At 44.6% G+C, this 25,175-nt stretch overlaps 2 protein-coding genes across 4 annotated transcripts in view; both read right to left on the bottom strand.

Annotated features, from left to right (window-relative positions):
* Window positions 1–13,552, bottom strand: part of MCM10 (minichromosome maintenance 10 replication initiation factor) — a 29,594-nt gene extending 16,042 nt beyond the window's left edge. The window contains exons 1-9 of one of the 2 annotated variants that reach the window (XM_045024927.1): window positions 13,137–13,552; window positions 9,900–9,954; window positions 8,223–8,555; window positions 6,282–6,386; window positions 5,458–5,595; window positions 4,714–4,888; window positions 3,060–3,225; window positions 1,473–1,640; window positions 354–470 (exon numbers count right to left, since the gene is read on the bottom strand). In XM_045024927.1, the coding sequence (XP_044880862.1) occupies window positions 354–470; window positions 1,473–1,640; window positions 3,060–3,225; window positions 4,714–4,888; window positions 5,458–5,595; window positions 6,282–6,386; window positions 8,223–8,555; window positions 9,900–9,906 (1,209 nt within the window). In that variant the 5' untranslated portion in view covers window positions 9,907–9,954; window positions 13,137–13,552. Of the gene's footprint in view, window positions 1–353; window positions 471–1,472; window positions 1,641–3,059; window positions 3,226–4,713; window positions 4,889–5,457; window positions 5,596–6,281; window positions 6,387–8,222; window positions 8,556–9,899; window positions 9,955–12,529; window positions 12,606–13,136 lie in introns of those variants that run through there. The other variant, XM_045025743.1, reaches the window with a different exon arrangement.
* Window positions 13,553–23,835: 10,283 nt separating this feature from the next.
* The window catches only part of OPTN (optineurin), a 35,391-nt gene continuing 34,051 nt past the window's right edge, over window positions 23,836–25,175 (bottom strand). The window contains exon 14 of one of the 2 annotated variants that reach the window (XM_045029096.1): window positions 23,836–24,941. In XM_045029096.1, coding sequence (XP_044885031.1) covers window positions 24,817–24,941 — 125 coding nt within the window. In that variant the 3' untranslated portion in view covers window positions 23,836–24,816. The remainder of the gene's footprint in view (window positions 24,942–25,175) is intronic. The other variant, XM_045029089.1, reaches the window with a different exon arrangement.

The raw sequence follows: 25,175 nt of genomic DNA, 5'->3' as shown, positions 1-25,175 counted from the left end.
GACATCTTAACATAGCATATGACCAAAGAATATTTAGATTAGATTAAGATTTCATTTCCTCCTTCTTGACCTTCCCACTTTTAATGGGGAGGTGCGTTTCTGGACTTGAGAAGAGTTTTAGCAATTTGATTGAGAGAGCCCTGAAAGATGGGTAAACTGAGGCAAGCCACCTGCAGCGCACTTGCAGGCCCATTGACACAACTAATGATACACACACGTTAGTTATACATTATGATCCAATAATAATGCACAGAATCAGAGCATAGGCTCAAAGGCACCAGCCAGATTTTCCTTCATCAGTGACCCACAACAGTAACAACTCAATGACAGCCTAGAGACTAACAGATACATACCAGGTTAACAATCTGGGTACATGGGTCACCATTCTTCTTCCTAGCTTTGCAGGTTCCCAGGTCCAGAGCTTCACCCAAAAGTAAGATCTTCTGGGGATGATCAACAGACAAACACATCTAAAAAGAAACAGCACAAAGAGTAAACCCAAGGCTCAATAAACAGATTTCTGGAGAAGGGTTGGATGGGTCAAATGATGGTAATGAAACAGAGCCTTTGATCCCCAGATCATTGGTTCAGCTCCTGTCTTGGTTGGTAGTGACCAAATGTAATTTACCACGGGACAGCAAAGCCAGTAGATGGCCTCAGTCCTAATTTCTAGAGAATGTGTGTTCGCAGGACAAAAGCCACCATCAAATGGCCCGGCTGCTGGCAGTCTCCACAGAGAAGCCAAAGACCGAACAGGCATGGAGACCAAATACCTGCTCAGCCCTGAACATGGTCATCCTTGGAACAGAGCCTAGCTATACTGGTATGACTAGGCTGCATTGCTACGGACCATGCTGTATGCATTCTGTGGATAGACAGAGGGCTTCAGATGTCAGTACTGGAAGTTAGCACCTTTTACAGTTCACTTGAATTGAAAGATTTGTATCAGGCTAGACTACTGTACACTGAGGGTTCAGGCTAGCCCACTGTCCACCACAGTGCACCTGTACCAGAAGGGGTGTGCTGGCCTTCCTCAGAAGCTGATTGGCAGTCATCGTGACAAGGGGTCAAATACCACTATATGCCCATAAATCATGTACAGGGAGAATGACTGAAAAAACAGTGGCCCTAATGGAAAAGGGGGTAAAAATTCCTAGCCTTCTGCTCAAATTGGGAAAAAGGAAAGGAGAAAAATGAGAGACCCTCTCGACATAATCTGTTTATTGTCAAGTGAGGAAAAGGAAATTCCAGCTTTATATGCTCAGGGTTCCAGGGAAACAAGACAAGGAGCTGTGGTAAGGCTGGAGGTATTTTATAGAATGCATTGCAGGGTGGGATATGAATTTCCAAGCACTTTTCCTTCTGAGGGCACTGTGAATTACATCATCAGTTGGGCAAAGTGTTTTGAAACATTTCCCAGCGACAGCCCAAATAAAATTATGAGTCCAAGAGGAAAAAAACCCCATTGTTACCTCATCCGAGCCTTCTTTAGGTTTCATGGGATTAGCATTGAGCAGCCCGATGACCATGCCTTGGTCTGTCTTCCAGTGTTCTTTGTGGACATCACCAAACAAAAACAATGAGACACAGCTGTTCAGATCACGCAGGTCGTTCAGCCGCCAGATACTGAAAGTTTTGCCCTGGAACAGACATTGGTTTTCCCTTTAAGATCTTAATAAGAAAACCACTGATATTGCCCAGGCTTACAGCAACCTGCACGAAACTCGTTACTATTTTGCCTTTGTTCTCTATACTTAACATAGGCCAGGGAATACTGTGGCAACATTATTTACTTACAAAGGTAATTGTGACCGCTGTTCTTGCTCCTGTTACCAGTACTTAATAGCTATACAGCACTTTGCACAGACTCTCGTTAATCCATAACCCTGTACAGTACCTGTTAACCCCATTTTGCAGATGATTAAATTGAGGCAGTTTTGCCTAAGACCACCTAGTTGGATCTAGAACCCACACCTGTGTCTAACCATTAAACTTCTGCTGGACAAAATATTAGCCTGTAGTATGATCACAAGGGAACTGGTAGAAGCCCCATGACTTGGCACTTTTAGAACAAGATTGAACAAAGCCCTAGTAAGTGTAAAATAGGTAGGCTTGGAAGGATTGGAGTTTTAATTGGTAAATGTCAACAAACATCTATTTCACCTTACACACAAACCAACAAAAAATATTTCCAATGATGATAACTGAAATTTACAAATATGCAAAGAAAGAAAAATTTTGTTTGAAAACTTATTTGAGTTTGATTTATGGCTATGCACTTTGTATATTTTGACATGGGATGTTGACAATTTGTTTTTTTAACAGTTATAACCCTTTAACTTTTTGAATCTCAACATCTACTGTCATTAAATCGTTATTGCTTGTCCCCTCCATAATTTCCTGCAACTGTGAAAATTTAAATGGGTAAAAATTGAAAAAAAAATGCTTAAAAATAAACATTGATACCTGTCAAAATTATAAATAATAAAAATTTAATTCTGCCAAGCCTAACAATACGCAACTATCCTTCATTGGAAGGGAAAACAACTAAGTGACCTAACAGATCTTTTCTATCTCATGATTTCATGAGCTAGCACATCAACTCACCTTTTGGGACTGCAGGACCAAGTGATTGAAATTTGGAGCAAAAAGAATGAAAATGAAGTTTGGTTTTATTTTTTTGGTGCTATTTAATATTGTGACTTCTGCTTTCATAGAGGTAGCTGCTCTTCTGGGGGCCAAAGCTAGTGAATTTAGCAGTTCATAACAATGTAAGTCATAATAAAGATGAAATAATCCTACAGAATGCATGTACCATAACAGAATGAGCAGATTTATATAGCATTCTGTAGATGACAATCTTATGCCATACATCCAGTTCTCATATGACAGCTGACACTAGCAGCACTGAATTAACCTAGAGTACCTAGAATATTCAAATTTAATATACTAGCTTGTTTTAATTAAAACAAGAATGTGGAGTCGGCTGACAATATTTGCAAAATCTAATTAGCCTGTCAGTGAAAATACCCTCATGAGAATAGAATAAAACTGCTTACGTTATTTGAGCTCTGAGGGGTGATTTTCTTTATTATGACTCCAAATGTTACCCAGTCTGTTTCCTCCAGATTCCCCCCAGCCAGTTTGCCTTGCAGTTGAGACAGTCTGATCAGCTTCCGTCCAGCCATTTTCCTGTCTAGTTCCACTGATGACACACGGGGTTTTCTACATGAAGAAATAGGGCATATAGAGACCACTAACATTAGCACCGATACAGGGGATTACTAAAAACATGTACAATAGCTTTTATATTCATGAACTTACAGCAAGAGACCTATTAGACCAGGGGTCCCCAACCTTTTTAGGTCCAGGGACCGGTTTCGTTTGCCGGACCCTCCGCAGGCGTGCCTGCGGGAGGTCCAGCTGAGCCGCGGGACGAGCGCTCCCTCCGCAGTCGTGCCTGCGGGAGGTCTGCTGCTCTCGGGGCTCAGCTGGAGCTTCCGCAGGCACGCCTGCGGGAGGTCCACCGGCTCCAGTGGAGCTTCCGCAGGCGTGCCCGCGGAAGCTCCAGCTGAGCCCCGGGAGCAGCGGACCTCCCGCAGGCACGACTGCGGAGGGAGCGCTCGTCCCGCGGCTCAGCTGGACCTCCCGCAGGCATGCCTGCGGAAGCTCCACTGGGTCGGTTCGCGGCCCGGTTTCTAAGAGGCCGTGGACCGGGGGTTGGGGACCCCTGTATTAGACCATCTATCCCATCCCCAACCACCATCATTGCAGGACTGTTCTTGGGAGGGTAGTATGTAGTGCTCTGTTCTTAAAGAACCCAGCATCCCCCCTGGCAGATCACTCCACAGGCTAATAGAAGTCCATGAAAAGTATGTTCTGCACCTGATTTCATTCCATTCCTCCTAGCTATATAACCTTAGATCACCTGAAACAATTCCTGTCAGTTACTGGTGTTAAACATATACAAATATTTGAAGGCTGCTGACGTATTTAGTTGTGTCCAAATACCAACACAGCAAGTTAAACTAGTATCTGTGGTTAATTCTATTTATTTCAGCAAGGACTGAACAATATTGCTGCCCAAGCATGAGTGCGGGTTGGAAATTCACCGCTCTTTCCAATGAGGAAAGCCATTTCAAGTAATAAGAGACCTTTTGTGGTCACAACAAGTATTGGGAATATGGGGTCAGCTCCTGAGGGCCCCCTTCTGCTCACTTTGAAGTCCATAGCAAGACACCCATTTGTTTTGATTGGAGCAGGAGCAGGCTCCATCATGTCTCCCTTGCCTCCCCACCAGCTCTGAACACATTGTGACAGAAGCAGTTCTAAGCACACTGTCTAATAAAATGACTGCTACATTGTTAAAGATGGACTCTAGGTGAGAACAGCATTGTTAGCATCTGTAGAAGAGGACAAAAATGGTAAATAAGCCAGCAGAGATGTTGCTGTCTAATTAATGAACTATCGACCAGTGCTGCTGCTAGATTATTAACATTCCACACTGATCAGAGAATATTCATTCTGGGATTGGAAAGCTATTTATAAAATACAGCCAACCAAAAATTTCACCCTGATCTGACAGCCCAAGATCCGCATTCACAATGCATTTGACGTAGGAAGCACCTTTGGGACAGTCCATTGGAAGGATCACATCTCTCCCGTTATTTAAAAATTTTCCCTTGATACCCAGAACAGCTTTAGGTCACTGACCTTAATCTGAGCCCAGAGAAGGTTTCCACAGAGACTGGCTGATCAGTCTTGCTGGAACTCCCTTGCACTTGGGGAGTCCGGTCTCTGGTGGCCATTTTGGGCCTGTTCCCAGGAGTAGATCTGAGAGGCTGAAATGATGAACTTGATATTGGCCTTGGAAGAGGATTCTTATTCTCTGTAAATAACAGGGGGGGGGAAAAGAAGGAAAATCTGCATAAAGAATGAAAAACAATATTCTCAGTTATAAAATACAGCTGTAGTAAGATGAGGCCCTGAAACAAACTCTTGTGTCAGAAGCCCAGTCTGAGGCCTGAAGCCTGAACCAAAGTATTTCCAGGCATTGCTAAGCAAAAGCTGGGCTGTGAGCAGGAAGCAGGCGCTGCTCACAGAAGTTGGCGACACCATACCGGTAGCTACTGACAACAGCAGCAACTTAAACTTAAGAAGGGACACCAATCTAGACCATATTACCCACGTTAGCGATGGAAAAAAAACTTATTCAGCTAGTCAGCCCTGCCTCCTCGGTACAGGATTGTTCCCTGTAGTGGAATTTCAAGGACTAGCTCTTGTTCACTTGTAAATGACTCAAGTAATGCGATTTCCTTTAAGAGACTAAGCCAGTGCCTCAGATCTACAGTGTAACTTTCATATTCTCAGACGAGAGCCCAAACTAATATTTACCAGACAGCAGCGTAGCGCTAAGGCAGCTTAACTGCACCAGAACCTAGTTACTAAGAACTATACCTGATGGTGAATGTTTTGGTTTCTGGGCTCCCAGTTTAGTTATCGATAAAGCAGGGCTGTTGAGCTGAGCAGAGAAACATGGTGACTCCTGGAGTTTTGGAGTTTTCCTTTCCTTGAAGGGAATACATGGCGATTTACCTGATCAACAAAAACAAAGAATATTAATGAGACCTCATTGGCCGGACACAAATTCTAATAACTGCTCCAAACTAAACACATTCTTGTATAAATTTAAATACAGGAATCAATGTGGAAACCTTTCCATATAGCTGCCAACTCCTGAAGACTGCATTTGAAATGTAACAGCTGGGTAGAAACCAGGCACTCATCCTCCAGTGACTCAAGACAACAGGTGCAAATGAACCATTGAGCTGTATTAAGCTGGAGCTCTGGTAACACACATTGCTAGCCCCAAATATGACCCTCTTCCCTACCACATTCACCACACAGCTGTATCACTCACAGTAACACCACAAAGCAATCTGATCTGTATGTTGTATGAAATGTACCACTGCCTACCAATGGGCTCCAATGTAGTGCCTTCAAAGAGCTTTATGCACGAGTCAGTACAACACCCTCCAGAGTATCATCCCCATTTTACAGATGGGGAAACTGAGGGTCAGTGATTTAGTGACTCGCCCCAGGTGACACAAGAAATTTGTAGCAGCAAGGAATAGAACCCAGGCCTGTGTTCTCTCAACTGGGCTGTCCCCCTCCTACTAGTTGACACCTTTTGCCTAGACACCTAGTTGTCTGCAAGACTTGACTATAAATACAAGTTTGGAGGCAGAGACATGAGAAATGTGTTTAATTAACCTAGTTACCAAGGGTTTTCTTCTGAGGGCCTGAGCTGGATGGCTGCCCAATTGCAGTCATTTGTAACTGCTCCTGTAACAACTTCATCTGCTCTTGCAATTTCCTCAGTTCGTCTAGGAGAGAAAAAAAAATAATGAAGCTAGCAGGAAACCAGCATAAATTAAGATTTATAAGGTTACTGGAATCATAGTGGCTTTACTAAATCATGGGAATTTAGAAGTGATTCTAAGGGAAGAGAGGAAAAAAAGGCTGAAGCCATGATATAAAGAAAGCTCAAGTTCTGTAAGACTCATAGGGAGCACAGACTTTCCCAACAGCCCCCCGGAGCTGAATTTTTCTTTAACAAAGGTGTTTCTTCATACAATCAACACTACTTAGGTGATTTGTTTTGTACTGGTGAAAGGTGCCAGAGTGACAGCCTCAGAGGGTGAAGAACTCTTTATCCATAGAACAGGTACAAGTTGTCACATAAGCTTCCCTGTATTGGTGTGCTAATGTACCTCAACCCTAACCAGAACCATCTGTAGGGTTGAGGGGGTAGTTCAGTCTCCATGGCTCATTCAGTCCTTGGTCTCTCATAAGAACATAACATAAGAAAGGCCGTACCGGGTCAGACCAAAGGTCCATCTAGCCCAGTATCTGTCTACCGACAGTGGCCAATGCCAGGTGCCCCTGAGGGAGTGAACCTAAAAGGCAACGATCAAGTGATCTCTCTCCTGCCATCCATCTCCATCCTCTGACGAACAGAGGCTAGGGACACCATTCTTACCCATCCTGGCTAATAGCCATTTATGGACTTAGCCACCATGAATTTATCCAGTCCCCTTTTAAACATTGTTATAGTCCTAGCCTTCACAACCTCCTCAGGTAAGGAGTTCCACAAGTTGACTGTGCGCTGCGTGAAGAAGAACTTCCTTTTATTTGTTTTAAACCTGCTGCCTATTAATTTCATTTGGTGACCCCTAGTTCTTGTATTATGGGAATAAGTAAATAACTTTTCCTTATCCACTTTCTCAACATCACTCATGATTTTATATACCTCTATCATGTCCCCCCTTAGTCTTCTCTTTTCCAAACTGAAGAGTCCTAGTCTCTTTAATCTTTCCTCATATGGGACCCTCTCTAAACCCCTAATCATTTTAGTTGCTCTTTTCTGAACCTTTTCTAGTGCTAGAATATCTTTTTTGAGGTGAGGAGACCACATCTGTACACAGTATTCGAGATGTGGGCGTACCATGGATTTATATAAGGGCAATAATATATTCTCAGTCTTATTCTCTATCCCCTTTTTAATGATTCCTAACATCCTGTTTGCTTTTTTGACCGCCTCTGCACACTGCATGGACATCTTCAGAGAACTATCCACGATAACTCCAAGATCTTTTTCCTGACTTGTTGTAGCTAAATTAGCCCCCATCATGTTGTATGTATAGTTGGGGTTATTTTTTCCAATGTGCATTACTTTACATTTATCCACATTAAATTTCATTTGCCATTTTGTTGCCCAATCACTTAGTTTTGTGAGATCTTTTTGAAGTTCTTCACAATCTGCTTTGGTCTTAACTATCTTGAGTAGTTTAGTATCATCTGCAAACTTTGCCACCTCACTGTTTACCCCTTTCTCCAGATCTGTTGACAAAGGTGGCATTTGGGATGGTAAATTTTGCCATGTGGACATTTAAAACTGGACTAAACCCAATATGCTTACTTAACCCAGGGCACTTAGTCAAAAGCTCATGAGAGCTTTCAACCACTTCCCAACAGGGCTGGAGTTGAACTGGAGACCTTGAGAAGAAGGGCTCTATATCCCTAACCAATCCCGTGAGCCCTCTGGTATGCCCCAATCAGCTCTCTAGTGATCACCACAGCTTGTAAAGAGACGATATATATTTGAAGGTCATGAGCTTGAAGGGCATGACAAATCAGACAAAAATTGCTGTTTAGCAAACCTTGCAAATCTTGATTGTTTTTCTCCTTCTCCTGATTGAGAGCTGGAGAACAGGGTATTTCCTGTACAGTTTCTTCCTCTTCCTCCTCTTCTGTCAGGTCATCCACATCTCCAAACAACGCAGATGCATTTTCCTTCTGCTCACTGGCTGCACTCTCCTCAGCATCAACCTCCTCGGTGTAGGATGCATCATCCTCTGCGTCAAAGAGCTCATCATACTCATCTGGTTCTCCAGCCTCATCTGAGTGAGCTGTGGTCTCTTCAGGAGTATTCCCGTCCTCAGCTGCCTCATTCTCATCTAACAGGGAGGCCAACAGCTCCAAGTCATCATCACCTGGAACAAACCAATCAAACCAAGAGTCACCACAGCCCAATTAAAGGAAAACTGCAATGTAATATGTGCCCAAGATATTGCAATCACATCTAATTACAAAGAAAAGTCGATCGCTAATTAGTTGTAATCAGAGCACTGATTTTTTTTTTTTAATAAAACTGTAAGTTAGCCCCAAGCGAAACTGCTGTTGGAAAAAGGAAGACAACAATAGAATACAGAATCGCTTCCAATCGCTTCCAATCTCTTCGTCTAACGTAAAACAATGTGTCTGAGACACTATTTCTTTAAAATTCGCTATGTATAAAAAAAATTACATGGGAAACAATGAAGCAAGGAGCAGAAATTGTCAGCTATGTTGATCAAGAAAGGTAGATTGGAGCGGCAGGCCGAAACACAGGGAACGACAGGAGATTTCTACAGCTTGTTAGGTATGCTCTCTATTATTTTGGTTCTAGATTAATTTTTGGTTTATTGAACAGGCTTCCAAACTGTGGTCCAGAAAGCTGGCAGGCCGCACTTGCTAGCATGTCCTTGTTGGCAGCCTCATTAAAAAGAAGAGTCTGGAGGTCTGAAAAAGTAGAAACAGGAGCTGTCCAAAGGGATCAGAGCCAATAGTGGAGGTGGAAGTGCCAGTCATCAGCGGGAAATATCAATGGGATCAAAGGAGAAGGGGAGCATATTCAGGAGAGCATGGGGACCAAGCAGCTGGGCAGCATGTCTGTGGAAGAAGGGAATCAAGCACCAAGGAAATATGTGCAGGGCCAGAAGGGACCAGGCAATAAAGAAACATGAGTAGAGAGAGAGGAACGAAACAGGCTGAGGGGAGATGAAATTCAGAGGAAAGAACAATTGTGTGATTTAGCCTTTGATACTGAAGATGTGCCAAAGCAGCTCAATTGAAGAGGATTTTGATAGAGGCATTTTGTATAGATTGGTAGGGGATTTAGAATAAGTCTACACTACAGACCTTACAGCAGTAAAGTCTCCTGTGCAGCCGCTCTATGCTGGCGGAAGAGAGTGGCAGTTGCTATGTTGGTGGGAGAGTGTCTCCCGCCAACATAGCACTGTCCACACCAGCACTTTTGTTGGTGAAACTTTTGTCAGTCAGGGGTGTGTTTTTTCCACACCCTGACCGAAAAATGTTTTAACGACAAAAGTGCAAGGGTAGACATAGCCTTAGTCTCTGGACCTCAAAAGCATCTGCTAATTAACAATTACTGTGATTTAATTTTACACTAGTTAAATGCAGTTTACAACCATGTTCTCTGAACTCATTCACTACACTCATTTATTGGCCCTAGATGCAAAAGGAAAGGCTGGGGGAAGGAAAACTGCAGATCTCACCATCCATGATTTCAACAGGACTGCTTCAGCAGAGTCCCCAAAGGAAGAATCTCACCTGTTAGGGAGAGAAAAGCAGCAATATTGTTAACTTGCACAACAAATAAAACAAGGATTCAATGCATAAACTAGGAACACAAATTATCACAGATTTCTTAATGTATTTAACTATTTAAAACTGCAATGGTCGCTGTCTTGGCCACTTCATTATTTCACCAAGCCCCTACATACAGATGATAATAATGCTCTCAAAGCTTCAAACTGAAATAATTTACACTTTTATACCATTACATAGCAAATTAATGGCAGAGCAGGGATGAGAATCCAATCCCACGACTTAACCATTAGACAACACAGCCTCCCTTAGCATGGGGAGCTTTATCTCCTCTACTTTGCATGTACATATGATTTCTTGGTCCATAAACTAGGCACACATTGGTTTCTTATTGTAGGGATACACAGTGACTTTTTAGACACTGAATTATGGGCTCACATTTATACCAAAGTAACTCAGAAGTAACTTACAAACCATACCCACCTCCCTTTAGCAAGTGTTTCTTCTCCCAGTTCCTCTATTCACTATGCTTACTTTTTGTGTCTCGTCTTATTTTTGTCAATTCTAATTTCGGTTTAAGATCTCTACAATGTTGCATTTCATTTTTCTGCATTTAGATTCTGATCTTGCCGTGAGCTACATGCAGGCCCAAGGTCGACAACTGAAGTCAATTAGGCTCCATGCTGAGCTCTTTGCAGTAACAGAACGTTAGGTTCCTTATTTAAAAAACAAACCACCCAACCACATTCATAGATTCATAGCTTTTAAGGCCTGAAGGGACCAATGGCTCTCCTATTTGGACCTCCTGTGTAATACAACCCATAGAGTTTCATTCAGTTACTCCTCTATTGAACCGAATAATTGGTGTTTGATTACAGAGTATCTTCCAGAAAGGCATCCAATGTTGATTTGAAAACTTCAAGAGATGGAGAATTCACCACTTCCTTTGATAGTTGTTCTCATGGTTAATCACTATCACTCTTAAAAATCTGTCTCTTTTTTCTAGGTTTCTCATGCTTCTTTCAACACAGTTATTAAAATAGATGGACCTGTTTTTATTTCAGTATATGATGATTTGAACAGATGGACACTTCACTAGAAATCTGGAGTACCAAACTTTGATATTATTATTAATTAGACAGAAAATAAGTGGTGGTGCATGGTAAGAACTCAGTTTCTCCTACCGCTTATTATAGGTTAGTGGACAAGCAGATTTCTTCAGACATTGAACACTGCTTTAGAGATCAACAAACAAAAATCTGGAAAGTTTATTTAATGGGGAAAACATCATTTGGTCCGCACTAAAGAGTCAAGTGGATAAACAAAATGGTGTGCAACACCCAAAAGTGTGCTTAAAACAGATATGGACCCAGGCCCCAAAGAGTTTAACTCCTGAAGTCAGAAGATAACATACAAGGGACAGCAAAAACAGAGTGGGAGAAGGAAGAACAAGAGCTACTAAAATCAAGTAGCATAGTTTCTTATACACACACAAAGATGTGTGATTATGTTGCACTTCAGTGTAGACACTCCCTATGTCCGCCAGTGTAGGTACTCAATTCACCTCCCTGAGAAGGGTCGATGTAAATTTTTTTCCATCAACCTAGTGTTGTCTACACCTGGGGTTAGGTAGGTATATGTACATCTCTCAGGGGGGTGGAATTTTCACCGCTGGGCAGCCCCCCCTCAAGTTTTATTCATTAGTACTTTTAGTAAAAGTCATGGACAGGTCACAGGCCGTGAATTTTTGTTCATTGCCCATGACCTGTCCGTGACTTTTACTAAAAATACCTGTGACTAAAACATAGCCTTAATAATGCTTAGAGACTACGGTGGCCGACACACTATTACTATCACACAGGTAGGTGAATGTTTTTGGTGTAGCACAGGAAAGGGAATTATAAACACTTGAAATTATAACTTTCAAAGATCTCTTCAGATGAATTTAGTATGATTTAAAAGGAATTAAACATTTATATGGATACAAAATACCCAGAGCTCTAACACTTAATGCAAACAAGAGTTTTGGAAGGGATACCCCCTCAAGCCTCAGGTCTTAAACATAATAGGCTGCTAAATATGTAGTGGTTCTCAAACTTTTTTTTTTCCCCCCACGAACCCCTTGAAAATTGCTGAGGGTCTCTGCAGACCACTTAATAATCTTTCCAAATGTTGTTTGTACCGTTAGCTAACTATGGTAAAGTGCTTTGAATAAAAGCACTACATAAAAAAACCTTTATTATTAACTTTTTTGTTCTACAAATAAAAGCGCACCACTCATGTTTTAATATCAGTAGTCTTATCTTTCTAATGCGATGGATGTGCCCTCCCCCCGCCGCGACAGCCCCCAAGCTGGGGCTGGGAAGGAGGGGGGGTCTCTCCCTCTCTTCCCCGCTGCGGCAGTCCCTGAGCTGTGGCTGGGAAGACTGGCCTTCTCTACCTGGCAGCCGCACCCCTGGAGCTGGGGAAAGTCACCTCTTTCTCTGGCCCTGCACGTCCCAAATTCCCCCCACCCCCTCTTCTCACCCAACTGCCCCCTCCCACCTACCTCCTGTTTCCCCCAAGGCCACCACCTCACCTTACACGTGCATCTTCTCCAGGGTCCAGGCAGCTAATTAGTGGAGCCACGCCCACTTCACAGCCTCATGAGCATTCAGACAGAGACTCCTCCCAGAACTATCCGTGACTCTTCCCCCAGCATCTTCCCTTCCCTGGGCACCGCCAGAGCCACCCTCGCACCGCGACCCCACATCCCCCAGCACAGAACCTGTCCCCCACTGGACTCCCCCACCCCCTTCCCAGGGATCCCCAACCCCCTTCTCCCACCCAGGGAATCCCCAACCCTGATCTCCTCTCCTCCTGGAGCCCCCTCCGACCCCTGACTGCCCCGATCCTGCCCCACCCGGGACTCCTCCCTCAGCGACCCCCCCTTGCCCTCCCCCTGAGAGGACAAGCGGATCCCTCCCCCTACGCGACCCCCGATCCTTCCCCACCTGGGACCCCTCCCCGCAGCACAGACCCCGTGTCCCAGGGGACTCCCCCTCTCGCCCCTCAGAGATCCCAGCTGGGACCCCGCGCCGGCGACCCCCGTCCGCCCCGGGACTCCCACGGATCCCCGAACCCCGCGATCTCCCCCCCCCCCAACGGCCCCCGATCCCCCTGCTCCGGGCAGCCCCCGCACTTACCGCACCCAGCTCCGCTCTCCTCAGCCGGGTCACCCGCCAAAATTCTAACTAGGCCCCGCCCCCTCGCCTTTCGGGTCACACGCAGGCGCAATTTCCTCGGCAGCCGCGTCCCCGGCCCTGGGACAGAAGCTGGAGTGCTGCGCATGCGTAGTCTCTGGCCCGCAGAATAGCAACCCGTGCGATCTGCGCCATCTTTATTACGGGCGGCTCAGTCCCGTGGATGGTAGAGTAGCGTTGTGAAGCCAGTGGTGCCATCTTGCTTAGGGGTAGGCATGCATGCTGCTCGAGGGTGGCGCTTTGGTACTAATGGTTCTTAAATGCTTGTCTTGAACTCCCCGTTCTTCCGCCTGAAAGCCTTGGCGCAACCTCCCAGGGCAAAAAACACTAGCCGCTGACCTTAATGATGATGTCATGGGAAACTGCCTGCCGATGTCACAGAAAGCAGGGTGATGACATCACACCAATAGGTCACCCTAGAGACTGCCCCGCGTCACAAAGTGTTAGTTAGCAGTGGTGCCACGCAGAAGGGCTGCCATATTGGTTGCCACACTTACCCTACTGCAGTGGGACAGCCCGCATGTATATCAAACCCATGCCCAGTGGCGTGCTGCAGCATCTCAATACGTCACCATGCCCCCAGGGCAGCTGCATGGCCCTCTAGTACACCAACCTCTGTGCCCCAATAGAAAACTGCTTGACACCCCCGTACGATACCCCCTGCCCTTGAGGAGCTGTATGGCACCTGGCCTAAACCCCTGCCCTACATCCACCTATGTCAGCATTCCCCAACTCCGTAAAATTTTTGGAACCCAGCTCAGCTCAGCTGCAAGCCAGCCAGCAGCAGTTTGCTATGCTTCAACTGTAATTCCAAGGGAGATAATTTAGACAAATTAGAGGATTGGGCCAAAAGAAATATGATGAGGTTCAACAAGGACAAGTGCAGAGTCCTGCACTTAGGACGGAAGAATCCCATGCACTGCTACAGACTAGGGACCGAATGGCTGGGTAGCAGTTCTGCAGAAAAAGACCTAGGGGTTACGGTGGACGAAAAGCTGAATATGAGTCAACAGTGTGCCCTTGTTGCCAAGAAGGCTAATGGCATTTTGGGTTGTATAAGTAGGGGCATTTCCAGCAGATCAAGGGATGTGATCATCCCCCTCTACTCAGCACTGGTGAGGCCTCATTTGGAGTACTGTGTCCAGTTTTGGGCCCCACACTACAAGAAGGATGTGGATAAATTGGAGAGAGTCCAGCGGAGGGTAACAAAAATGATTAGGGGGCTGGAGCACATGACTTATGAGGAGAGGCTGAGGGAACTGGGATTGTTTAGTCTGCAGAAGAGAAGAATGAGGGGGGATTTGATAGCTGCTTTCAACTACCTGAAAGGGGGTTCCAAAGAGGATGGATCTAGACTGTTCTCAGTGGTAGAAGATGACAGAACAAGGAGTAATGGTCTCAAGTTGCAGAGGGGGAGGTTTAGGTTGGATATTAGGAAAAACTTTTTCACTAGTAGGGTGGTGAAGCACTGGAATGGGTTACCTAGGGAGGTAGTGGAATCTCCTTCCTTAGAGGTTTTTAAGGTCAGGCTTGACAAAGCCCTGGCTGGGATGATTTAGTTGGGTTTGGTCCTGCTTTGAGCAGGGGGTTGGACTAGATGACCTCCTGAGGTCCCTTCCAACCCTGAGATTCTATGATTCTATGATTCTATTAATTACATTGTGCCTATTTAAAGTAGCACCGAGGGATTATTGTAATTGAAATGAATGGAAAAAAAATCTCATTTTCTAATTTGCTTGCATTGTGAATTTTCCAGAAATTTTTTGTGCAGTCTGTTTCAACATTTCCCATGTATACTCAGGCATGATCCTGCAAACACACATATGAATAGTGCCAATGAATGTGTGTAAGTTTGGGGCCTTAGTCAATTTCTCCCTTGCACAAAACATCCTTGCCCCACTCCCTACCCTGCTCCTTCCCGGAGGCCCTACCCTTGTTCCACCCCTTCTCCAAGACCCCGCCCCCACTCACTCCATCCCCCTTCCCTCCGTCGCTCGCTGTCCCCCATCCTCACTCACTGGGCTGGGGCAGGGGTGTGGGAGGGGGTGAGGGCTCTGGCTGGGGGTGTGGGTTCCAGAGTGGGACCAGAAATGAGGGGTTATGGTTGCAGGTGGGCTCTGGGCTCCAGGCTGGGTGTTGGGGTGTGGGAGGGGGTGAGGGCTCCAGCTGAGGGTGCAGGCTCTGAGGTGGGGCCAGGGCTGAGGGGTTCAGAGTGCAGGTGTGGGCTTAGGGTAGGGCTGGGGAGAGGGTTGGGGTATGGGAGGGGGTGGGAGGTGCAGGATCCAGGAAGGAGTTTGGGTGCAGGAAGGGGCTCAGGGATGGGATTGGGGTGTGGGAGGGCTTTAGGAGGGAGTTTGTGCACGGGAGGGGACTCAGGGCCAGGGCAGGGGTTTGGGGTGTGGGAGGGGGTGCAGGATCAGAAGGGGGCTCAGGGCTGGGGCGGGAGGTTGGGGTGCGAGCTCTGGGAGGGAGTTAGGGTGCGTGAGGGGATTCCTACCTGGAGTAGGGGGCTGGGGGTGCAGGCTGCAGCTGGGTGGCACTTACCTGAGGTGGTTCCCAGTTGGTGGCACAGCAGGGCTAAGGCAGACTCCCTGCTTGCCCTGGCTCTGCACGGCTCCTGGAAGCGGCTGCCATATCTGGCTCTTAGGCACAGGGGTGACCAGGCAGCTGCGTGTGGTGCGCGCTGCCTGTGTCTACAGGTGCCGCCCCTGCAGCAACGATTGGCCGCGGTTCACGGTCAATGGAGCTGTGAAGCCAGCGCTCAGCGTAGGGGTAGTGCATGGAGCCTCCCTGGCCACCCCTGTGCATAAGAGACTGACATGGTGGCCGCTTCTGGGAGCCACGGGGAGCCAGGGCAGGCAGGGAGCCTGCCTTAGCCCTGCTGCTCCACCGACCGGACTTTTAACAGCCCCAGGGTCCCTTTTCAACCGGGCATTCCAGTCAAAAACCAGATGCCTGGCAACCCTATCTATATTGGACAGGATCATGCTTCTTACAAATGGACAATGCTCCTAATAATCCAAGGTTGATAACCCCAAGGACTCGTCCATGCACAAAACACACAAATGAGTGTGGCTACATACTTCACTTTCCACTTGTGAGTGTGTTTGTTTCAACATTTTCCTGAAAAGCAATACATTGTGGCAAAAATGGTAGTTCAGATTATGTCACCAAATGTCCACCTTTCAGTCCACCAGAAGAAGAACCACTGCAGTTCTGCTGCACAAAGACAGATTGAGGTGTCGTTAGAGGAGGTTCTGGAACAAATTGATACATTAAACAGTAATAAGTCACTAGGACCAAATGGTATTCACCCAAGAGTTCTGAAGGAACTTCTGGTACACTTTCTGTACCAAATGACTGGAGGCTAGTTAATGTGATGCCAATTTTTAAAAATGGCTCCAGGGGGGATCCCAGCAATTACAGGCCAGTAATCCTGACTTCAGTACTAGACAAACTGGTTGAAACTACCAGTAAGGAACAGAATGGGGTGTATGGGAGAGGTAGTACCTTTGAGTGATTCGAACTGCCGTACTCCTGGAGTGGTTCTTTTCCTCTTTGGTCCTCACTGTACACCCAGCTCTCGCCTGTGGCTCCAAGTAGCTGTAAGTATGCGACAGCGGCCACACCCGGTAAACTGCCTCGGCAGGTGGGCTAAACCAGGTTTGGGTAACCGGAAGTGTGGAAACTGACGGTGATTTAGGGATTGCCCTGCCAAGCATACAAAGACTGTTCTGGTAGCCAAGGCGGAAGAGACCATATCTTGGTCCAACGGCTTGAAAAGCAGTGCAGCAACGTATTGTGGAAGGTGAAAGTCATGATGGGGCACTACAGAAGTCCTGGCTATCCACTGAAGCTAAAGAAGTCTCCAGTTGTAACAGCCTTTGTGCCATGGGGCCAAGCTTCAGCAGCTGAGAGAATGGGATTGTCCCAGTGCAATGACTCTCCCATTTTAATCAACTTCACACACACGTCATTCATGCACATCTCTCTTCAAAAGTCCTGTGGCGAGGGGGGAGTGGCAAAGTGACAGGTGAAGATGATTCCTGGCAGTTGTAGCCACAAGTCTGCACGCAGGCAGCCTGGGACATTGGTCGCCCATCCCTGATCCAGAGGCAGCAGGGAAGCTCGGCAACACCCCAGGTGACAGAGCAGCCCTTTTTAGGATTGCACTACCCTCCCTTTGTAAGAGCAGGGGCTAGAAAAGGTGCCTCAAACATTGCCTGCCCAAATTAAATCTGGCCAGTTTACTGCGGCTGGTGGATCATCCTCAACGTGGTTGAAACCAAAGATAACTAAAAAAGCACTAAAGACTGCTGCTTGGAACATCAGGACTATGATAGACAAAGACGATACCTCTCAATCTGAAAGAAGACCAGCTCTTCTTTCAAAAGAGCTACACCGGTATGACATTGACATTGCAGCACTCAGTGAAACTAGATTGGAAGACGAGAGCATTATTACAGAACTGTCTGGAAGGGAAAAAAAACACACGAAGATAGAATCCATGGAGTGGGAATTGCCATCAAGACCAAACTCTTGCAATGTCTTGAAGACTTTCCAATAGGCATTAACGGAAGACTCACGAAACTCCAGTTACCACTAAATAAGTCGTGATTTGCTACCATCATCAGTGCATATGCGCCCACCTTAACAAACCCTGATGATGCTAAGGAACGGTTCTACTTTGATCTCGATTCTCTCATAAAGTCAACACCACAAAGTGACAAACTAATCATCCTAGAAAATTTCAATGCAAGCGAAGGTAAAGATAACAGCAACTGACAAGGTGTCATTGGAAAAAATAGCATTGGAAAAAATGAACGAAAATGGTCTCCTACTCCTAAGCAAGTGTGCAGAACATAGCCTGACAATTACAAATACCATCTTCAGACAGGCAGACAAATATAAAACTACAGGATGCAGCCCATATCCAAACAATGGCATCTAGTAGATTACATCATTGTCCGACTATGTGATATAAGGGACGTAAGGATCACCAGAGCCATGCGTGGGCAGAATATTAGACGGATCATAGAATGATTAGGTCAATACTGAATCTACACATTATATCCACAAGCCTGAAATGCCCAAAAAAAACCCAAGACGTCTCCTGATATTGTTAAACTAAACCATGCATCCTATCAAGACAAGCTACAAAGTGCAGTAGAAATCAACCTTGGTGATAACCCTGTCTCATGGGAGGAATTCAGAGCGTAGTACAAAAAACTGCAACCGATGTCCTTGGATGGAAGAAAAGGGCTCACCGTGACTGGTTTAATGAAAATGATGAAATCAGAGTACCCTTGAAAGAAAAAAAATGAGGCTTTCCAAATCCGGCAGTCTACCTCAAAGAGAGTCTACCTCAAAGAGGGAGATTTAAACACCTGCAAAGCAAAGCACAAAGACTACTACGCTTGATACAAGATAAATGTTAGGAGAAGGTAGCAGAAGACACTCAAATGTATGCAGAAACAAATGAAACAAAGAAGTTCTTTGATTCCTTGAAGCTAGTCTATGGACGTTTAAAGGTGGGCACAGGTTCGCTCATGATGGTTGATGGCAAGACAGTCATCAAAGACAAACATGACATGGAACAGAGATGGGCTGAACATTTCAGCCAACTAATGAACACACCATCCTCAACTGAAACAACTACTATTAACCAGATACCTCAAAAGCCTATTCAGCACCATCCTGACTCACGACCCTCACTTGAAGAAATAGAAAAGGCAATCAGTTTGATGCGCTCAGGAAAGTTCTTGGGCAGAGATGGAATACTGGCAGAAATATATAAATCTGTGGGCCCAAAAGTGGTAACAACACTTCAGAAGATCCTCTCTAACATCTGGGAGAGTGAAGAAATGCCATAAGACTTTAAAGATGCCACAATTATTCCTTTATTTAAAAATAAAGGCAGGAAAATGGTCTGCAATAACTACTGAGGGATATTTCTCCTATCTGTCGCTGGAAAAATCTTTGCTCATGTCCTCCTGAACTGACTGATTTAATCTATCTCAGAAGTCAATCTACCTGAGACTCAGTGTGGATTCAGACCTAGTCGTAGCACCATAGATATGATTTTCAGTATCAGGGAAATACAAGAAAAATGTATTGAACAAAACATTAATCTGTTCAATGTTTTCATCAATCTGACAAAAGCATTGGATAGAGAAGGATTATGGATGATCCTCAGCAAACTTGGTTGCCCACCAAAACTGGTAAAGATCATTTGTTTATTTCATGAGGGAATGCAAGGTCACTGACTCCTTTCCCATTTCAAATGGAGTCAAACAAGGCTGTGTCCTTGCCCCTGTACTGTTCAATCGCTTCTACACTCAAGTTCTCAACCATGCTACAGATGGGGCTCAACAGAGGCATATACATCAGATACAGACATGACAGCTCAGTCTTCAATCTTACAAGGCTTAAAGCAAAAACAAAAGTAACAGAACTACTAATAAGAGAAGCATTCTTTGCGGATGACTGTGCCCTCCTAGCACACACAGAGGGAGATCTCCAGTGCATTGTCGATCACTTCGCTGAAGCATCAAAATTGTTTGGCCTCACAATCAGCCTGGAGAAAACTGTGGTGTTTGCCAAAAGCTGGGAATGGGCAATAGGGGATGGATCACTTGATTACCTGTTCTGTGCATTCCCTCTGGGGGCCTGGCATTGGCCACCGTCGGGAGACAGGATACTGGGCTAGATGGACCTTTGGTCTGACCCAGTATGGCCATTCTTACATTCTACAGATAGGATTTTGTAATTCAAATTTAGCCTGTCACTCTAGCTAAACTAGCTCAAACAGGGAGTAATTCAAATATAGAAACTTGGGGTAACTGTTTCAGAGAAGAGCAGCAAACAGACACAGTTAACAGAGGGCATAGCTGCAGACTCTACTTGAAGGTAACAGGACTTGGTGAGTGGTACAATTTGTCCATCGCTGAGTTGGTTGTTGGACTGTTTGTTTGCAACTTAGTTAAGATGACCTAATTGCCAATGAACACATAGCTAGGTACCTACCAGCCTAGCTTCCACCTCTTGGAAAGGTAGATCAGCTACCTTGATGGAAAAACCCTTTCCATCAATGCAGGAAGCATCTACACTATAGTGCTACAGCAGCACAACTACAGCCCCATAGTTATGCTGCTGCTGTGTAGACATGGCTGACATTTGCTGGAGAAATGTTGCAGAAGCACTCCACACCGAGCTCTCAACTTAACTCAAACCACTTAAAAATTGTCATCATTGGGTTGATTGTTGAATAGGTAATTCTCACTATGGCCTTTTGCACTGATTTTCTATGTTCCAGATATGATTAATGCTCCTTTTATTAAATCAGCTCCATTAAGATTCTATCAGAAGGCTGAATGACAGTACTTCAAAAAATTTGCTATCAATGCAGAATCTCTAACAACTGTAGAGCTACCACAATAAAATTGGGTACAAGGAAGGAAGACCATAAGTCCCACTGTCACAGAGAACTAATTCAAAAGTCATCAGAATCTGCATCTGCCAAAGGCACTAGCAATTCTTGGAGAAGGTTATGGCCAAGCTTATGATGATCCTTCAGAGACATTTTGGTCAACAATAGAATAATCTGAATTTATGGAGGAAATATGAGTGAAGTAACATAGTCTTTGGCTACCAAACAAAGGGATTGAGAGCCAAGTGTCCTGTGTTCTAGTAATGACTTTTGAATGCAGCTGGAAGCATTACTTAAATTGCTTAGTGCCTGGGTTTCCTCATTTGCAAAACAGACACAAAGTAATTCTTAGAATCTCAATGTTGGAAGAGACCTCAGGAGGTCATGTAGTCCAACCCCCCGTTCAAAGCAGGACCAATCCCCAGACAGATTTTTGCCCCCAATCCCTAAATGGCCCCCTCAAGGATTGAACTCACAACCCTGGGTTTAGCAGGCCAATGCTCAAACCACTGAGCTATCCCTCCTTCTTGGAACTGGAGAAACATGGCTGGTGTGTGGGCTGGCTGAGGGAGCTCAGCGCACAGATCTGAGAATATGGCCTTGTGCATACGAAAGTTCTGTGGCCACTGCTCATCTTCCCAAATCTGCATTGCAATATGATCCCATCAGTCAGTGCTCATTTCTTGGGCCTAGAAGTGGCACTTCACCATTTGCAGCTGCTCTGTGCATGTCACCTACAACCTTGAGTTGGTTCTATGTCCCATAGCAAACTGACCACTAGGAAATTATGTTCCCCATGATTCCTGTTGAGGCTCTGTGAATACTGGAGGACAATGCGTCCTATGCTTGCAACACTTATGACAATAATGCTGAGCTATGCAGTCTCCATACTCCTATCTGAGCCTGTAGACAGGGACAAGTCCCACATGGGTTTGTGGGAAATTGAAAATAGGCATGACAATTATGGGATAGAGATAATATTACGAGATGAAGTACATTATGAGACCCCTTGCTTCCAGTCACCACTGCACAAGTCATTTCTGCCCCGCCACACCACGCATTGCCAAAACTACCCAAAAGACAGCACGCTGAATGATGGGGGGTTGCACAATGGGATACCAACCCATGGTGCACCACACTGTGCATTGACACATGCACTTCTGGTGAATAAGTGCTGCGCCAACAGAAGGAGCCAAGTATGCATATGACAAGCAATATACTAACTATCAGAGGGGTAGCCGTGTTAGTCTGGTTCTGTAGAAGCAGCAAAGAATCCTGTGGCACCTTATAGACTAACAGACGTTTTGCAGCATGAGCTTTCGTGGGTGAATACCCACTTCTTCGGATGCAAGACACTTCGGATGCAAGAATACCCACTTGCATCCGAAGAAGTGGGTATTCACCCACGAAAGCTCATGCTGCAAAACGTCTGTTAGTCTATAAGGTGCCACAGGATTCTTTGCTGCTTCTACAATATACTAACTGTGGCACCTGTAAGCCGATGTAACTTGCGTCAGAAAAACTTTGTAGTGTAGACTTGGCCTCAGTATTGGTAAAGTATCCTGAGGATCCTTTGATGAAAACGTACACCAAGTGCAAAGTATCAGTTATAAAAAAATATGCTTTGCTTGCACATTGTTCCTCACATTGGTGTAGGAGTACTGCCTTCTCTACTGGATGGCATGTCATCCTACTACAGTACATGTTCCTGTGTGCTTGATTTTTCATAGGTCAAAGTATTCACAGCTTCCACTGACTGCAACAGAAGTTCAGCACCTTGAAGTCAGTCTTTCTAATGACAGCAGCTAACAAGGACATAAGCTTTAATACTACTGAACAATACTAATGTGAGCAGTAATGGACTGGAATATTTATGGTTATTACATAATGGTCAACCTCAAAAATAAGGGCAAACCACAGCGCCCCCATTAGCCATCAATGATACCTGCATTTTGTAGCATGGATTTAATTTAGCTATCACTGTGAGAGATCATTAGTGTCCTGTCTTACTGATGTCTGGAACTGGAAATATGATTTTGTGCAGCCCACCAATTTCAAGCAACATATATCTGGAACATTCACACAAATAGAGCCCTGCAAATCTGCAGATCTCTGCTTTATATCTGTGGACCATGTTTGTGGATCAGATGTGGATACAAATGTTGTATCCGCGCAGAACTCTACACACAATGTAATGAACCAAGCCAGAGCCATTCCAATAGGGGCTAGGGATCTGTCATTCATAGTGGCTGAATGCAAGCAATAAATTAACACCTCTTTTACATAAATAGCAAGAGGATGGGGCGTGGCAGACCTCACTGTGGGTGTTCAAAGTTTTTCCATGTACCTGCATCGATTCCGCAACAATCTTTTGGCCTCCCATCTCTGCCAATTCCTCATACCCAAAATTCAAAACTATGGGATATCAACTGTTTGCAAACAAATTACATTCCTTTTGCATTGCATGCATGTTTATCATTGGTGCTCATTTACCAAATATGGTCCAAGTTTGGGGACTGGTAGTTTATAGCAATAGATTTAACAATTCGATCAGCTGTCCAGACAGGGCTCTAATCCTGCAGTTCTTACTTGGGGAGAAATCCCATTTGAAGTCAGTGGGACTTTCATCTGAATAATGAGTACAGGATCAAGCTCAATATAATTTCCATTTTTTCCCCGATTACAATCCTCATTCCAGTAGTCCTTCACATTATTTGATGTATGATCCTGCTGCTTTTTTTCCTTTCTTTTTTTGCTGTCACAGTAGATTTTGCATTCTAGATTTCAATGGTAATTCAACAAAAGCAGCCGACTGAGGAGCTGAGCTGGAATCCCACCACAATGCCGAGGAAGATGGTGATTGTTTTTAGATTTGGTATTATACAAGCAAAGAATACATGCACGCATCTCTGAAAGCATCAAAAGACCTAATCCAACACAGTTTCCTACTGGAAATACATATGGACGAAAAGCCAATCCAGAATATAATGAAGATCTAAAATGGGTAGGCAACCTATTACAGGAGTGCCAAAGGCGGCACATGAGCTGATTTTCAGTGGCACTCACACCGGGTCCTGGCCACCAGTCCAGAGGGGCTCTGCATTTTAATTTAATTTTAAATGAAGCTTCTTAAACATTTTATAAACCATATTTACTTTACATACAATAGTTTAGTTATATATTATAGACTTATAGAAAGAGACCTTCTAAACACTTTAAAATGCATTACTAGCACACAAAACCTTAAATTAGAGTGAATAAATTAAGACAACACACCACTTCTGAAAGGCTACCGACCCCGATCTAAAATATGCACAAGTTGCAAAGTCGGTTCTTGTGTTTTGCAACAGATTTATTTTTGTCTCGTAAACATGAAACTCAATTAACTCTCCTAAATGATTAAGTTACATCCACCATACCCGTTTCCAGCAAAATATTTTGAGATCTACTGTACAAGTTCAGGTGAATTTATTACAATTGAGAGGAGTAAAGACAGCTTCTTTAAATTGTGAATTGTTCTATAAAACCAAATGACTTTAATATAGCAGCAGCTACATATTTCAGACCCAACCAGTTTAATCTTACACTTTGCCCACATCTGGTTAAAGCAGAGAGTACACAAACTACTGTATCAAGAATCTAACATGAGATTAGCCTGGTTGCAGGGAATTCAATAAAACTGCTATTCAGCGCAAGAGCAGGATTCTTTTCAAGTGTGTAATGAATACAAAACTATTCCATTTTATTAAAAGCTTCTCAAACATGAGTTAGCTTCCTGATTAAGCCTGTACCTACTTCATCTCTCATATATAAACTGATCAGCTGTATCTATCTTTTCTCCTTTGACTGCATTAATTCAGCCAGATACAGTGAATCATTCTCTGCTGAGTGATCATAAACTATGAGAAGTAGAGCTTCTTGTTAGAGGATGATTAAAGATTCCACTGCAGCAGATATATGTGGAGTTCCGTAAATTAGCAACTCATTTTACAAGATGAAAATTCTCTCTTCCCTAAAGCAAGTGGAAATGCTTAAAAAAAAAAAAAAGTGGTGTTGCTCTGTTGTCAATGAAATCAGTGGAAAATAACCCTGTAAAACTTCACAGTGAGTAGGATCAGGTCCTATTCTAGAGGGAAAGAATGCATTTGCTTGGCAGGTGAAAATTTCCATTTATGAAGAGTTGGAGATCAGCATTCAGATGATACAGTCCATAACGTGGATCTGAAGCGTGTCCATGTCAGGTAGAATTTCTCCACATTTGGGACAGGAATGTACTGGAATATTCCTCTGCTGCTGTCGCCAGTCCTGAGGATCACTTCCTGCAGAGAAAGAGAATTAAAACTATGTTAAACTAGATTGTCACTCTTCTGTGAAAATGTGAATTTAGTGCTGGCAAAAGATGCCAGATTGATAGCTCTGTGGACTGTAGCTAGGGGGTTGCAATTGCTGGCCTATCTTCAGTTACAAAAAGGCCCTGCAGGCTGCTGGGCTAAGACAGAGCAGTCCTGAGAGTGCTCAGTATTGTGCCACTTGACTGGCCTGGCAGCAATGCG

Source organism: Mauremys mutica, chromosome 1 (assembly GCF_020497125.1).
Source record: "Mauremys mutica isolate MM-2020 ecotype Southern chromosome 1, ASM2049712v1, whole genome shotgun sequence".
Taxonomy (NCBI): Eukaryota; Metazoa; Chordata; order Testudines; family Geoemydidae; genus Mauremys; species Mauremys mutica.
Note: the sequence above shows the minus strand (reverse complement) of the source record. Positions and strands in the feature narration are given on the sequence as shown.